This window comes from Perca flavescens, chromosome 19 (assembly GCF_004354835.1).
Source record: "Perca flavescens isolate YP-PL-M2 chromosome 19, PFLA_1.0, whole genome shotgun sequence".
Classification (NCBI taxonomy): Eukaryota; Metazoa; Chordata; class Actinopteri; order Perciformes; family Percidae; genus Perca; species Perca flavescens.
Genome location: NC_041349.1, coordinates 28,229,950 through 28,246,675, shown reverse-complemented (window position 1 = coordinate 28,246,675; position 16,726 = coordinate 28,229,950). Strand labels below are relative to the sequence as shown.

The following is a 16,726-nucleotide window of genomic DNA, read 5'->3' as shown; positions in this document are numbered from 1 at the left end:
GCCTCTGGAGTCTTGACCAGCTGAGTCGCAGCAACACCATTAGCTGGTTTGTAGACTGCTGAAACTGCAATGTTCTAAAACAGTTGTGTCTCGTTGCCAATCTTTGGTCTAAACTCTTCTATAATATATTAGAAACTTCCAATTTGATAAAGTCAGTGTTTATCAGACCACAAATGAGACAATTATTAGAACAACACAGAATCTCTCACTTGTTACTCAAAATTGTCATGAAAATATGAAATACCATAAGTATGTCAAAATACACTGAAAGGGGCCTTTAAGATGTCCTGTTTGATTTAGAATTTGAGTGAAAAAAATGTAATTGTGCTGAGAGCAAGCGAGCAATTCGGCAATTCTGAGAGGTGCATGATGCCAGGGTAGAGCAGCGCCTGGTTGGGCGGCACTGCTCTCAATGGATTGGCCAGCGCAGAAGCGATTTTGCCGGCTTTTATGTGTAGGCAGCTTTAAGCAGTCTGGACCATAGAAATTATATGGTTTTGAGTATTGTTATTAATACATGAGCTTAAAGTTTTCAGATTTGTATTCATAGTTCCCTTTAGGCCTTACAGCTTTTTTAAAGTTAATTACAAAAGTAACAATATATTCATCATTGTTAGCTTATACTATATTATCTATATGTAAATGAAATGTAGGGATAAGATGCAGATCTGAAGCAACATCAGAAGTATCCATGGTGAGAAAAAAAAGGGAGAATGGATGGCAAGCAATAAAGCTGAACTGCACCAAACCTTCAAATGAGCTTGAATATCAGGTATGATAGTCCAGCAATGAGGTGGCATAACTAAAATATCAAAACCATATTATAAAAGGTTGCTCAAATCAAGCAAACTGATTTGTTCTGGTTCATAATAGTGATATAATAACAACCACATACAAAAGCTATAATTAGAATTCCTTTGAACAACAAGTATCACTCCAAGTTTGAGATACAACATTACACAAACTGATAGCTGGTGCAACGGACAAAAGCTGTTCATCTGCACACACACTGCCATGAAACAGAGTTGGTTGGCGAAGTATCTATATACTGTATATATTTAGAATATTTTCCCGCTTTATTTTGCCATCAGACAGCCCTTTACTAAAAGGAATGGAAGTTGTTGTCTATGCTCTCTTGAAAGCCTTCTTCATTGATAAACACAGCAATTTTAATCTAGCAGAAAACAGGAGTTGCTCTTCTACCACTGCGGCCAGCAGTTAGTTGCTTGTCTAGTTCTGTCTCGATTGTTAAGTTAGTTTTTGTTATTGTGTGCCTTTTCATTAGCTTTATGTAAAAGAAAAAGTCTGTGCTAGGCTAACATTATCTGCCCTGCTATATGTTGTGCCTTTATCACAACATACTATGGCCTGTTGTAAGCTATTACTTAAGTATTAAAATATCTTAATCATCTCTTAAATAATTATAAATATAATGAACACATATTTAATGCATTAGTCTTTATTGAAAATGTATAGCATAAAATAACGTGAGGTTTTGTTTGGAAATAACCTCAAACTGAATTCATGCCAAACTGTCTGTTCCTCTGGGCCTCTCTGCTTCAGAGGTCACAACCAGGTCAGTTGAGACATTGGGTGGGGGAGGAGGACTGCAATCTGCACCTGCACTACTGCTGCATTCAAGGGAATATGGAAATTGCAATTTTACTGACCCTGACTGGTCATGTTTTTACTAAAATGGAGGACTGCAGATTTTTTTTTTGCAGTTATTTTAAGACAATTTAGCTCTTGCTGAGTAATTCAATGCATCCTCTGACCTGGATGACTGAGAACACACTTTAAATTATGGATTTGACTTTTCTGTTTGTGAAATTTACCTCAACATGAAGACCCATAGTTCTGTAATATCCAGGCACACCTGAACACACAGTTAGAAACATGCTTGTTTGTTTAAACCTAAACAGCCCAAGTTATGAAGGATACAGATGCAGCAGCATGATTAATCCATGTGAAACATATTACATTTTTTAGCAAACTAGGTTGGGCTAAAAAAAAAAAAAAAAGAAAATCTGGGCTAGGGTAAGTAATGATCTTATCAAACAGAATATACAGATTTCTTTGTAAGCAATAGCAATAGCATGGCTTAAGGGTTATAAGGGGTTTGTGGACTACAGATGAAAATTAGCCGGTGCGGCTAAATCTAACACATTTACATGTTGGACATTGTACTCATGTTGATTAATGTGCACTGTCCCTTTTAAATAAAGAAATCTATATATATTATATATATACATACAGTTATTTGTTAATGATGGGGGGAAACATAGATATGGTAGCTTTCAACCAATGAATGATTTATGAAACTGGATAATGCAGCTGAGTCTGGCCAAGTCCTGAGTCCTGTTTAACCTTACCAGAAGCAGGAAGTATGCTCTTTCAGCCTTTTGCAGTGGTGTTGATTTTGCATCCCACTTCAGATCCTGGGATATTGTGTATTCTTGAATGTGTGTCCCAGTGGTGACTACTGAGCCAAGAATGTTAAAGAGGATAGGTAAAGGTCCCAACTTTTCCAAACTTAAATATATTACAGAAGTTATAATTATGAAATAGGCTATATATATTAAAGCCTACCTTTTATTTTTGCTCTCTATCAAAAGAAAAATATATTTGTATGCTGTAAATCAAGGCCCAAACGCACTGAAAGCGATAATTGACGCAGTTCTTTTGACCTGCCTTATTTGACCTGCCTCATTTGATGCTTCCATGGCACACTGCAGGCATCAGATTTTAAGCGCCAACACCACAGAACCAGCAGTATTGTAGAAAAGGTCGCTATTTAGGCAAAGGTTTTGTATGTTACAGATCCCCCCATCAGTAGAGGCATTGTACTTTTTGTGCCACAACGGACATTTAATTTTTTATATTAAGAAATATTTAAGTTGCATTCATTCAATTTCACTTTTTTTTATAATGACTATAAGCTACAGAACAAGTTTATAGTCCAGATTATGGATACATGACCACTGCATCAATCCTTCCCATTTTTTCAGCTCATTTGTAAATGCCATCACAATGATTACTGGGCTTTTAAGAGAAACTTTCACTCAGTTGCCGTGACATTTTTGAATGGTTTAGGTGCACAGAAGTATGAGCTTGATTCACACAATCATAAACATCCCCTCGTGTTTCACCATCAACAAAAATAAATAGAAGGCTGTTTGTAGAGCGGATCTGTGTGGCGTATACACACAACTATCATGCTGCTCTCACAGCTGGTGTGGCCAGTTTCACAGCAATAAACTATGATCACAGTCAGTGAGACAGCTAACAGACTAGAGTAGACTAACGCTTTTGTTGCGTATTGGCCATTTAAAACCTTGGGTGTACTTCCAAACGCGCGTGTCAGATGCTTTTAGTGCATTTGGAACTTTAAGCTCAAACTTTTGCCACGGAAGCTACTGTATTAGAAGGATACTCCTGAAAATTTAAAGAGTGCTGGAATGTGGAACGTGTGATACTTGTAGAATGGGGTTAATATCTTCGAACCTTTGCCTATCGTCTTTAAGGGCAGATGGAGGGTGCTCAGGGGGGGCTCTTCCTGAAGTCCGCAATCATCTCCAATGTCTTCTGAGCATTTAGTTACAGGTTGTTGTGGCTGCACCAGGATGCCAGCTGCTTGACATCATGTCTGTAAGCTGACACATCATTGTTGGATATAAGCTTTACAGGGGGTCCTGGAGGGGCAGTCAGTAGTGTATAGAGAGTAAAGCAGGGGGAGAGCACACTGCACTGTAGGGCTCCAGTGCAGAGAGACATGGTCAGTGATATGTGTGCTTTCTGAGCCTAAAATGATGTTTCCTATTCGTATTTTGGAAATATGTGGCCAGATGGGAAACCCCATCTCCAGCATAACGGTTTTGGGTTAAATTCCCACTGCGATAAATCAACCAGTGTGTCCCTGAGCAAGACACTTAACCCCTAGTTGCTCCAGAGGCGTGCAACCTCTGACATATGTAGCAATTGGAAGTCACTTTGGAAAAAAGCGTCCTCTAAATGACATGTAATGTAATGGAACTGTAATCCACAAATCGAACCTTTGCAAGGTTACTAGGTCTGGTTATATAGTTATATTAGATGAATGAGGAAATGAAGATATTAGGCACAGGCGTTTGACATGATGAAGATGTTGCATGCATGGTTAGTAGCCTATATTACCAAGTTTCTAATGGTATGAAACAAAACTATGAAGAAATAACTGAGCAAGAACATTTAGAGATGCATCTGAAGGGCCAATATAGTGAGGTGTGTTTTTTACAGTTTCATAACCATTTGTAAATAGATTCATTAATTCACTAGTATAGTTGATGGATCATCAGGATAAAAAACATTTTGAAAATCAGTAATCCTATCTTGATAATTTAGGTCTATAAACAGGTAACTGGCAAAGTAAATACAGTTATAGTATTATAACAGAAAGATAAACTAGCTATCTGCAATATAATTACAGTAAAATGTAACATTTAACTTAACTAAGGCAACAAGATTTGTTCATAATTCTCTTGTTATGTTAGACAATGAATAGCCTCATTTTAGTTACAATTGCAAATTAAACAAAAAGAAAAAACACATTCTAGGAAATGTTTAAGCAGAGATAGCTTTTTCAAGTGGAATTGAATAGGCGGTTAAATTGATTTTATGTTAAACCACTAGATATTGATCAAATTGTAGGACTTTAATTTTAAGTATTCTGAGTTTGAGTTACTATGGCTGAGCTAACAGAAAGTTCAAATTGTATTATGCTGTAATACCATCTCCCACCAGGAGGGGCGCATCATTGACTGAGTTAAATTTTCATTATGCTGCAATACCATTTATTACCAGGAGGGGCGCATGTACGCAGAAAAGTTCACACACTTGCAATACCACCGTTTGCCAGTAGGATGTCAGCGTCTTACACACACACACATTTTTCTCATGAAAACCCCCCCAAAGAGGACTTTGGAGTTATTGATACTGGGCATATTAGGAAGCTGTTTTCTATGCTTTGAGAGGGGTCTGCCCGTGGGGACCCTGATTTTGGTCCCCACCGTGACACGAGTCCCCACCGTGTGAGTGTGTATTCCGGTCAAGGTCCTCATCGGTATAGAAATGCGAGACACACACACACACACACACACACACACACACACACACACACACACACACACACAAATTGAATGAGACATTTTCTCAATAATGATACAGAAAAAAATTTTTGTACCATTTACACATACAGTAGGTATGGCTGAGCTCCTCTCACTGACCTGCTGGAAGATACACAGTTGGGGGAAGGTTCTTGAAATGTCCAGCTTGATCAGCTCCAGGCTCGACTCCCGGTTTGACGAACCAGCATCTGGAAGACATCGCAAGACATTAAGAAACACAAAAGGAAATCAGTAACTTGTTCAGCCAATATGACTGCAGTCACATCGCTTTGGGAGTCAATATGGCCAACAACATAGAAACAAGGCCTGAAGACTTTCTATTGTGTCCGTACCTTCCGCTTCAGTCTCTAAGGAAGGTGCTGGCGTGGTGCTCCACTTCTCTTTTGCCCGGGCCAGACAGATGCTATACAGCTCTGCAGGGGACACATCACAGCACAATCAATATGAGAGAACACACTGAGTGGAGAACATGATGACTGGACCGAAACCACTTTAGGTGATAATAAAAGGATTCAGCTCTTCACGTTCCTCTCCAGCGGTAACACTGAAGGGGATTACAGTAAGGAGCTCTCCCTCCATTCTCAGGAGACATTTATTTTTGTTGCGGCTCGCTGAATCTCCCGGCCTGGGCTTTGATCTGTGGCTGCCCTCTAGTGATGAGATACTGGATCGATGAAATGACCTTTCTGAGACATGACATGGAGCTCTGCACCGGTGCCCTGACTGACCTGACAGTACACAGCACCGGCAGATTCATATAATAACTGCAGAAAATGGCAACCACAGGCCATGCTTAACAGACTTGCAATGAGCAAGAGGAGAACAGCAGTCTACTGTAAAGATACATAGTATATATTTACACACGTGATTAAGCGGTACTTTTATTAGGATATGATTCTAATCTTTCACGATTCTGAATTGAGTCACAGATTCCAGAAATCGTTTTATGTTGATGGAACAGAAAAAAAGAAAGAAAAAGATTTTCTCACTCATAGTATTATTCTTTGTCTTACTTCCATTTCGGGGATAATCCGGCTCTAAGTTTTGGAGCTAGAGTTCCTATAATTAAAAAGCCAACATTTACATTTAGGCAAAGTGGCACCACTGAAATCATGGTGAAACAGTTATTAGCAGTTCCTGTTTCCAACATACCCAAGGATTTACAATAGTGAAGAAAACTTAAAAACACAATGACTTTCAGGCAAGTTCTGGAGTAACATGGACTGCCTTTGGTCTAGGATTTCTACGCAGATTCATGGACGTTCACTTGCGATGGAAATCAGAGACATTAGAGGGGACATCCTCAGGAAGCACGAGTCACACTGAATCAAAAAAAATATATGTGTATCATGTCCGTGTTTAGAATACACCCCTAACTCGCTACAGTTCTGTCCCAAAAGGTAGTAGTAATAATCCCCACCACCGAGCAGTTGTATCCAAGAGTTTAGCTTTTCATTTGCTTTAAAAGCAGTAGAGGTAGTAGTAGGCTGGCAGTACTGTAGCAGTAATGGAAGTACTAGCAGTAATAACCACAGTACTACTAGAAGTAGCAGACTTAGCAACAGTAAAGATGCTAGTATAACCATTAGCAGCAGTAATGGAATACTGTCACTGAGCTGCTACTTATGAAAAGATGGACATCTTTGAAGGTGACTGAGCTGTGTGTGTGTGTGTGTGTGTGTGTGTGTGTGTGTGTGTGTGTGTGTGTGTGTGCTGCGCACACAGAGCGATAATGCACAGGACTGTGCTCCATTTAAAAAGGCTGAGTGGACAAGCTCAGCAGTCAGCGAGCGCTTATCTCCAAGCAGCATGTAGCACCATGCAGCATGGGGAGAATTAATTTGCTGTGTGTGTGTGTGTGTGTGTGTGTGTGTGCGTGTGCGTGTGCGTATACATAATCTCCATCCAGACTTGAGAACTCACTGAAATGCTGCTTGTTCCCTCTTGTACTGGGGGAATCATTGGACCATGCTCCTTCTTAATGGACACACTCTCCCTTCCTATTCTACATATCTCACTGCCACTTATTCAATTAACATTGATACAAAGTGCTACACCCATCTGTGTGTGTGTGTGTGTGTGTGTGTGTGTGTGTGTGTGTGTGTGTGTGTGTGTGTGTGTGTGTGTGTGTGTGTGTGTGTGTGTGCGCGCGCGTGCATACTGGTGTGTTTTGAAGTGATGAACATAGAGCAGTCAGGTAACCGTGCAGCTCAGGACATGACAGTCGCTCACAGGTTAAGTACAGTTATGGCAATAATGAGCCATCAATAACACACTCAAGAGTGTACCGTGTGTGATGTTAAGCTCGTTGCCCACAGCCAGGCTCCACACTTTGCCTCTCACACTGGGGGGGATGCCCTGCCACCAGAGGTCTCTCACTCTTCGAGTTGTACACCTGGAGGAAGGTGAAATGTGGGTTACATGTTGAAAAGACACCAGAGGGTGGGGGGGGGCTGCTTAATAACGGGGTTCCATAGAGGAAACCATCGTTTACTGAGCAGAGTCACAAGGTGGCAGACATTCCTTGCCCTACTCCCGTCACTGATTCTACATAAAGGCTACGTACACACTGCCACGTTTGCATTTTTAAAACGGCATTTTGAAACAAAAACGATCTCCGTCTACACAGGGGTTTTAGCTCCAGTAGCAGAAACTAATATCTGTCCATATTAACACGTCTGACAACGCATACTGTATCACATGACCATTTCTATACACTGGGCATGTGCGCGCCGGTGTAAACAGGAAGCAGACTGTCTGACGATACTCTGCGGTTGAAAATCAAGGATGTATAAGTTAAAAAAATACAGAAAATGTTGGAGAAAGAACAACAGTGGTGAAAAGTAAGAGCATGGATTTACTGGCTTGGACTGGCGACGAGGTGTAATGGTTACTGACATGCAGGAAATTGTCACAGGTCAGATTCAAACCCTGGACCTCTGCGTCGAGGCATAAACCTCTCAGTGTATGTGCGCCTGCTCTACCCACTGAGCCAACCCGGCCACAATAAGTACTAATCTTAGTCCAAGGTATTACACATGTACTGTAGGAGTGGTGATACTTGTATAATTGCAATAATACATGGCTGTATGACGGAGGCACTGACATTGATATTAATTCAAATCAACACGTGGGAATGAATATGTGCCAGCTGAGCTCGTAAAACCGGTTGTGTTTTGTTAATCTCATAATGAAATCACTACGTTTGCATATGATGTCCTTTCTCTGCAGTGCTCGTCTACAGCAGCCGTCCGGTATATGCTCCCCATGTGCTGCCGACCGTGACATCACAATGCATGCCAAAATGGCCGCGTTATGTTTTGATGCACTGTAAAGAAGACAGGCAATTAGTGTTCCCCATGTCGGCCTTAAGCTCCTAATATCTTATATTACAGATGACTTAATGACTGAGATATGAATAAATGTTATGCTCAGGGCAACACACTTGAACATTCATTTCATATATTAAACTGTGCGCTTGAGCATTCAGTGCTAACTGTATGCCAACATATACTTTTAAAAAGTAGGTTTAAAAAAAATAAAGTATGCTAAGATGTACAGGCACTTAAAATGGTGCCATCAGGGTGATAACATCCTCATACATTTGCCAAGATTTTTTAGTGCTAGTCATAAATTTATCAGTATCCGGCATTGATGGTGTATACATTCCGGCCGATGTATCAGGCAGTGATGGGGTATTATTAACACAAAGCTGCACATGCTACACGTCACTGTTTTTGCAAGGGGTAATTGACAAGTGTAATTTAAGTTTGATATTTTAGTGGAATTGACCAGGTCCAGTAGCCTCCTGAGATCCCGTCGTGATCTGGCGAGCTCCAGTTTTCCACTCGCAGATCAGTCTGGCATCTTGAGATAGAGAAAATTTGGAGCCGTTAGCCAAACGACCGGGCCAATCAGCGTTGGTTTTAAGGTGGGTTAGCTGGTGATAGACAGATGGTTTATCCAATCAGCTAACCAGTATTTTCAGACAGTGGTAGCCCTAATTCTGTTAGCCGCTCACTAATGCTTTTTTCTCTTGGATCCTTCTTTTGGAATATGGTCCGGGAACCTGAAATGGTGTCTTTTATTCCTAAATTCTCGTTACACAAACAGCAAATCTCCTTTACCGACATGTTGCTTGCATGCTGAGCTAACGAGCTATGCTTTGCCTGCAGCAGCAGGGGTGGGCTTGTGGTTGTATTTTCATACGCTTTGTGGATTTGATTGGTTGATTTGGCCCGTCTATCACCAACATAGGTGATGGACAGATGGTTCATCCAATCAGCTAACCAGTATTTCCGCCCCTTCCCAAAAGTTCTCCAACAGAAAGTTCCCAGATGGATATGCCAAGCAAATGCGAAGCGATCCATCTGGCGGAGTCAGGTTACAGGTCCAGTATAATAAAAAATAAATAAATAAAAAAACTGCAACCCAAAACAGTTAAGAATCTCTTAAAACTTGTCTGATCCATTCATGTTTTAAAAATCAAGCTACAATTACAAAGCTTCCAGAGAAAAATACTTGGAGTATTTCTTTCATTCTAAACTCAGTCGTTTGTACTCACGTTGTACTCCAGTTAGGTAAGATCTCTTGGTTCCAGATCTGGGCGGCTGTGCCGATGCTTTCCTCAAGCTTACACCGATCCTCCAGCTGCTTCTTTCTCTTCTGAGCCTCCTTCAACTCTACAGATAGAAGTGTGGAGAGAGGTGGTCACGTACAAGAAAGAGGGAATGTGAATAGAAGACGTGGAAAGTACAGTAAGTCGTTTTCACGTATAAACTCCGTCGGTTCAGTAAGGAACCGCGATTACTTTGTCGAATGACCTCACCTCTCTTCTTGGCCTGGGCCACCATCTCTTCATACTGCTGTCTGTGTTTCTGTGCCTCCTCGGCTGGCTTGGCAGGCAGATTGCTGTAACACCCACATACATCAAACGCAAGGAAATGGATTAGCAACTATGTGATCTAAGAGCTTTGCCTGCATTATTCATGTTGAGCAACCTCGTGTGGTATACCAGTCCTCAAGGTCCATTTCATATCATATCCCTAATGTGCTCAGAACATAGTACACATTATAAGAAAACTGGGTTATTTGTGTTGATGAAGATCATGTCACATGAGTGAAAGCTCCAGAACAGCTACCAGAAAACAGAACTTTGTCAAATGGATATACTAGTTTCAGAAAAGAAAAAAAAAAAAAAAAAAGTCTTTGCCTTTGTCATTTTATAACATGCTCATGCTCTGAATTTAGGTGACAGAAAGGCATTTTAGTACTTGTTTATTTACTGCAAATATGAAATGTGTTATTGGGTCAGCAGAGGTTCATGTGATTTTAGAGTGTTTTCTGCTTCAGCATGCTAAATCTCAGTGTGGAATACTTGGGTTGTGTATGAACGACACAAGATTCCAGTGCTCGTTCTTTCCAAAGCTAATTACACCAAAATTAAGTACTCTTCTTCTATTCTACAAGTACAGATACACGGTGCACTCTAATTTGACTAAGCCAATAACACTGGCACTTTTAAATATAAAGTAGGTGCACTTTTCTTTCTTTGTGTTTACCAGTAGGGGGTGACAGTAAAGAAGGAAAAGAGGTGGGAGGTTGCATGCAGCGGCTGGACTCACAGTTTTGCCAGTCATGGTGAATAAACTTCCTTGTGTTTAACACAGGAAATCAGGCTAAATTATACTTTTGTTTTCATTCACCATGTTCTCAGAACAGAAGTGCTAATCTTGTCCAGCATATGTCTGTCGGTCTGTATGCCTTTGTGCATGTTAACAAAATGAAAAAATTGCGAAAATAAAAAGCAGGGTAATGGAGCCAGTCTGAGGAGGGCCATTAAACTTTCAGCAGCACTTCTCTTTCACCGCCTGTGATACAAACAGGGACACAGGGAGAGCTGGAACAATACTGAATGGAGTCTAATGACAGAGGAAGGAGGACTGATAAAGAAGGAATGAGGGGAAGATGAAGATAGGAAGACAACTGACTTGCTTTATTGTCCGATAAGTAAACTCCACTGGCAGTGAAAGAGAACAAAAAATGTTGGATAGTCTAATATCCCGAAGACTGAAGACAGACAGTGTGTGTGTTTACATACGCAGGCCTGTCCTCCAGTATAAGTGCGGTGGTGGAGAGGGGCTCAAAGTCCAGGTTCTTCCTCACACTGTGCCTGGGAGACGTTGGGTTGCCAGGTCCAGCTCTGCCACTCTTTGTTTCATATTCCTGGCAACACAAACGCACATTCAGACACAGAAACTAGTTTGAATTACAACAGCGTTACAGGGAAACCAAGTTATTTTGCTTTTCATGAGAGTCCTGCCAGATTTAAACACTCACACAAAAAAGGAGAATTGGTGGATTAGTTGCTCTATATTCAACGTGAAAGTATGAACGCGGCTCCAAAGAAAAGTTCCACAAGGGCCACAGCTGACCTCAAAACTAATACGACACAGGTACGACACAGACTGCTAGGCTTTAGTGGGAAGAGGAAAATAAAGAGTTGAAAAATAACGAGACGGGACTTTATGTGTACATTAAGTCACCCTGAGGAATGTCTTGACAACCGTGTGACAACGCTCTTTTGGCCTCAGAGCATTTGTCAGCTGGAGTCTAAGGAGGCCATGTGACTCTCAGTCTGTTACAGCCAAAGAGCAGTTTACCACAAGGCCCACTATCAGCTGACTGACAGGTGATATGTGTGGTAGCAGCTCTGAGCTTAAATCCAGAATTAGATGCTGATAAAACACAAATAGTTCAGGGAAGACCTTCAGAGGAAGCTGTTGGAAGATACTACATTGTCTAACTAATTCATTAGGAAGCTACTGTAAATAGGGCAAGTGCAACACACACGCGCACACACACACACGCACACACCAAAATGGCCTTCAGTGTGCGTTGGGCTGGTTAATAATGCAGGCTGAGGCTGGCAAGCAATCAGCTTAACACAGTGCTGCCCCAGGGACGTTCACATCGATCAGCACAGGCCACAATACAGACAGGAAAATCTATTCCTACAATAGGAGTGTGTGCGAGTGTGCATGCGCGACCGTTCGTGTCGCAGCTCATGTTATTAATCTGTCTTTGTGTTCCTGTCCATTGTACCAGAGCCTGGGGAACAAATAAGTAATTGAATCAGTTTCAGGAGGGCAAAAGTAAGAGGAGAAACATAAAAAGATGTAAAGCCACCATCAATAACTAATAACCATAACCTTAGTTTACTCAGAGGGCCAGATGTTTGTACATTTGCGAATGTAGCGCTATCAGCGCCATGGCCTTGAGCGTACGTCGTATTTACCAAACCTGCAGTTCATCGGGTATTCAGCGCCTTTCTCCACCCACTATACCGTAAATTGTGCACATTTTTCTATCATGGATCACTGCTGATGCTGTGACTGTTTGAAATGATCCTGATGCCAATATTTGTAATGTAGCGAGGAGTTTAACAACTGCTGGAATGGAATTTGAACGCTGTTCGCACGTTGCGAAACAAATATGCCTGAAGTGGGCACAAATGCGTTAGTACAACTGGCCTAGAGTGTCTAAGTTCTTTACAAGACTAATAGAAATGCCAAAAAGCAGTAAGAAAAGTCTGCAGCCATGCTAGCAGCTCTGTGAGGCTGTACTTGCGCACCACAGTGCTTTGAGTTAAATGTTAATGTCAGTGTGCTAACATGCTTACAACGACAATGCTAACATTCGGATGTTGAGCAGGTATCTTAGTTTTAAGGAATAGTCTGACATGTAGAACATACACTAATTTTCTTTCTGGCTGAGACTCCGTAACGCTAGGAGCTTAGCTTAGTATAAAAACTGGAAGCAAGGGAAAAACAACTAGCCTGGCTGACTCTGTCCAAAAGAAGAAAAACAACACATTAAGCTTATTAATTAACATGGTATATTCAAGTTTGTCAATCAGTACAAAAAGCTAAGTTTAAAAAAACGACAAGTTGTGGCTTTATGGTGGGCATGTGCAGGACATCCTTTGTATCTAACGGACAGAGATCTGAGAGAAGCAGTGAGCTTTTCATCCAACTCCTTTCAAAGAAGCATACAAAAAGAGAGTGAATTAAATAGCTGAAAAACTTAAAAAAGCAAAGAAGAATGCAGAGAATCGAGCTTTAAAGGGGGAAGTCAACACAAAGTAGCAGTCACCAGTATTTACTTCTCTTATCTTGCAATGATGAAGGTGGCCACATTTCAAAGTGATAGCAGGGCATTATCTTAGCAGGGAAGCTACTCAGGTCCAAATAAGCTGCCTTTGAGTAGAATGTCTAAAACATCTTGATAGGATTGGGCATTAAGGGAGAGCAGTTGACACAGAAGACCTAAACAAATGAGGGCAATGATGGAGGAAGAGTGAGGCTGGAAGTTAGGAGTGCTATAGAGGTGATTCATGGGTAACTGCACTCAGCATTGGGATGAGAGATAGATAGATACTTTATTCATCCCAAGGGAAATTTTAGAAGAGAGTGGAGCGCTACAGACAGGCTGAGTCAGCAATCTCATGTCCATATCCTCACTTTTTCAACTGCTCTATACTTCCCTCAATCCCATAGAAGCGTTGTGACTTATTGACTACTTGTGGTGCCAGTAGTTTAACTACTGTAGCTGGCAAGCTAACCGCTATCAAGCTAGCGACCTGGGAACATGCTAGCACTAGTCAGTCACAATAGCCCTCTAGCTAGCTTGTTTATGGTCAGTTAGCAAGAAAGCTAACACGTTGTTTACTAACAGGACACTAAGCTTGCACGGTTTATTCAAGAGGAGAGAAGGTAATGATATAAGAATAAGAACTAATAATTGACAGCTTTGCTCAACATTTAAACACTTATTTGTGTAGTTTTGTCCATCATTTGTACCAGTATTAGTGAAATTGGGCTCATACAGGTAGTAAACAAATCCCCAGTTTAACCAGATGATCTAAACCTTTTCATTTATAGGTGAAGCAAAAAATACCGATTCACAAAACAATATTTGCCTTATGTATATGGCTGGTCAGGTCTGCCTTTAGTCAATATTGCTTTGTGCTTTAATAAACAGGTAACATGCACGTACTGCTGCTTGCGGCTTGTACCCGTAGGAACAACTGCAGGTCGATGAAAAGGGTTAGCCAGAGTTTAGGACCCTGAGAATAATTGGAGGCTGCAGAAGGAGGGAGGGGGAGGAAAATAAGAGGGAGGTAGATTGGCTCTGTGCAGCAGCAATGCAGGTGCTACCAACAAGGTGAAACACAAGACAGGACGGGTGTGAAGCTGTCCTGAGAGGTGTGTATGGAAGGGAAGGTATGTACGTGAGAAAACGTACGGTGCAAACAGTGAAGGGAGTAGGTGTAAAAGCATTATGTGAGTGTGACAAACGACCTATAATGATAAGTGATAGGTAATGATAGGTAAAATAATAACTTAAGGAATAACAATTGAATGATGGTGCTACAGCAAACTCCAGTAAGGGCTGATCACATTACTGTACATTCCTCTAGCTCTCAACAACTAGTCCTACTGGGGAATCAGCACTTAAGATCAGTATCAAGTTCATCACACAGTTTCCTCTGGAGCCACAAACACAAAAGGCTTTATACTGTACAACTTTTTCCACTATGCATTAGTACTTCCCAAGACCTGTAAGCAGACTTTAATCTAATATATTGGTGAAATTCTCCCTTTAATTTAGCGGCGGCCGGATCTACTCGACAGAATGAATGCATGCATATATTCTGCAAAACAGTTCACACAGTTAACTTTCCCAAAAACTTGTACTATGTTCTATATTTTTCAACCATGGTAAGAAACTCCTATCCCCTCACTTCTAGGGTGGAACTTAACTCTTTCTGTATATGAGATAGTAGCTTTTAGCTGCTGGAATAGCAACTGTATCCTATAACCTGCCTCCAGGGCAACCAGCTCTGTCACGCTGGCTTTCAGTTAGGGCTACTAGAGTATGAAAAAAAAAAATATATCACGATTTTTTTGGTCAATATTGAAATCACGATTATTGAACATGATTACTCATTGACTTTTAAAAAGATGTTGCAATTATTGAATAAAAAAACAGCATTACAGTGAAAACGCCTTGAACTTTGACATTTTCCTACATACTTTGCCCGTTTGAACTTTTGTTTCTGAATCAGAACACAAGACAAAATAAGAGATTACTAGCAAGCCGAAATCATAAGCACGATTTAACATTTGATTAATTGCACAGCCCTACTATCAGTTGCCCTCAAATTTCCTGGTAGTGGTGTGAAGAGCTCTCTGGCTGGCTGGCTGGGAATAGCCTTCATGCTTTAAAACTATAGAAGCTAGGAAGCAGCACTCCGGAGATGATGTTGAGTTGCTGTGGTTTTACTACATGCCCAGCACACCGCTTTTAACTGGAAGCTGCTTGAGGCAGATTCGGACTGGTTGACTTGTGAATGTGGGTCATTGCAGGAGTCACATTCTGGGATTTTACTCCTGAACTTCTGACGGCCTTTCATTTTGCTTTACACATATCATTTGAGAAATGAACCAAATCCACTTAATATAGAGACTGTGCAAACGCTTTAGTCACACCGTTATATCTGGTTATTCATAGTAACAGAAAACTGCAAATGACGAGAGCTGATACAATATTTTTGAGGTAATATATAAATGTATTTCAAACACGGCTTTAATTTGTAGTATTCTTTGCACACAGCAGTTGACACACAGACTGCTGAATGATAATGTAGTTACCACAGGGGAGCTGAGGAGTCTGTGGGTAAGGCTGCAATGATCTGGTAGCTTTGTTGAGACACACTGAAGAAAAAGTACAATATCCAGACAAACAGATGGAATCATGAGCACTGGCACCAAACGCTCAGATACAATCAAGTGCTTTTTTTTCTTTTTTCTTTTTAAATGCAAGCATGTTTTACTGGAAAGCGGAAATAAACAGAGTCCCCTGATTGCATCAGTGACAACAACAGGAGGATATCCCTTGACATGCGCCATAAAGCCAAAATAAAAAGTCGCCGCTGTCACACCGCCGCACGTGCTTTTGTTGTACTAAAGTGAAGGCTTTATGCCGAGGTACATACAATGAAGATGGGTCCCCTTCCTGGGTGGACATTCCGTTCATCAACACATTCTGGAAACTAATACATTTTCATCTTTCTAGAGACATCCTGACAGTCAGCCCGCTTCCCACTACGAAGCGCAGAGCTCGACAAGCTGAAAGAGGCTTTTATGTGAAACCCGAGCCATCCTCGTCCTCTGCTGCGTCTCTTTCACGCTCCGACTACCAATGCCCTCTGGTTCTGCCGGACAAGGGGAGAGAGACAGTGGGTCACCGTGCTCGCCTGCTTGTCCTCGCAGTGCAAATGCTCACTCACCATGAACGCTGCTGTTCCTTACAGGCGGCCAGTCCTCCGGTGGGGGTTTGTTTCCAAAAACCTTAGCCTAGCGTCATTGCCGCTCCTGGGGGGGGGGGGGAATCACTCCTGGCAACAATACACCCAGGAGCGAGAAGACAAGGAGGAGGAGCAGATCAAAAAGGAGGGCAGAGGGACAGTCAAGCTGCCAACGGAGGGACACACCCCGCAT

At 41.4% G+C, this 16,726-nt stretch overlaps 1 protein-coding gene across 4 annotated transcripts in view; it reads right to left on the bottom strand.

The window, feature by feature from the left end:
• The window catches only part of tbc1d14 (TBC1 domain family, member 14), a 66,916-nt gene that overhangs the window by 26,251 nt on the left and 23,939 nt on the right, over positions 1-16,726 (bottom strand). For 3 of the 4 annotated variants that reach the window (XM_028606172.1, XM_028606173.1, XM_028606174.1), the window contains 6 exons: positions 11,263-11,387; positions 9,991-10,073; positions 9,727-9,844; positions 7,451-7,557; positions 5,495-5,575; positions 5,262-5,350 (listed from right to left, as the gene is read on the bottom strand). In XM_028606172.1, the coding sequence (XP_028461973.1) occupies positions 5,262-5,350; positions 5,495-5,575; positions 7,451-7,557; positions 9,727-9,844; positions 9,991-10,073; positions 11,263-11,387 (603 nt within the window). Of the gene's footprint in view, positions 1-5,261; positions 5,351-5,494; positions 5,576-7,450; positions 7,558-9,726; positions 9,845-9,990; positions 10,074-11,262; positions 11,388-16,515; positions 16,601-16,726 lie in introns of those variants that run through there. The other variant, XM_028606175.1, reaches the window with a different exon arrangement.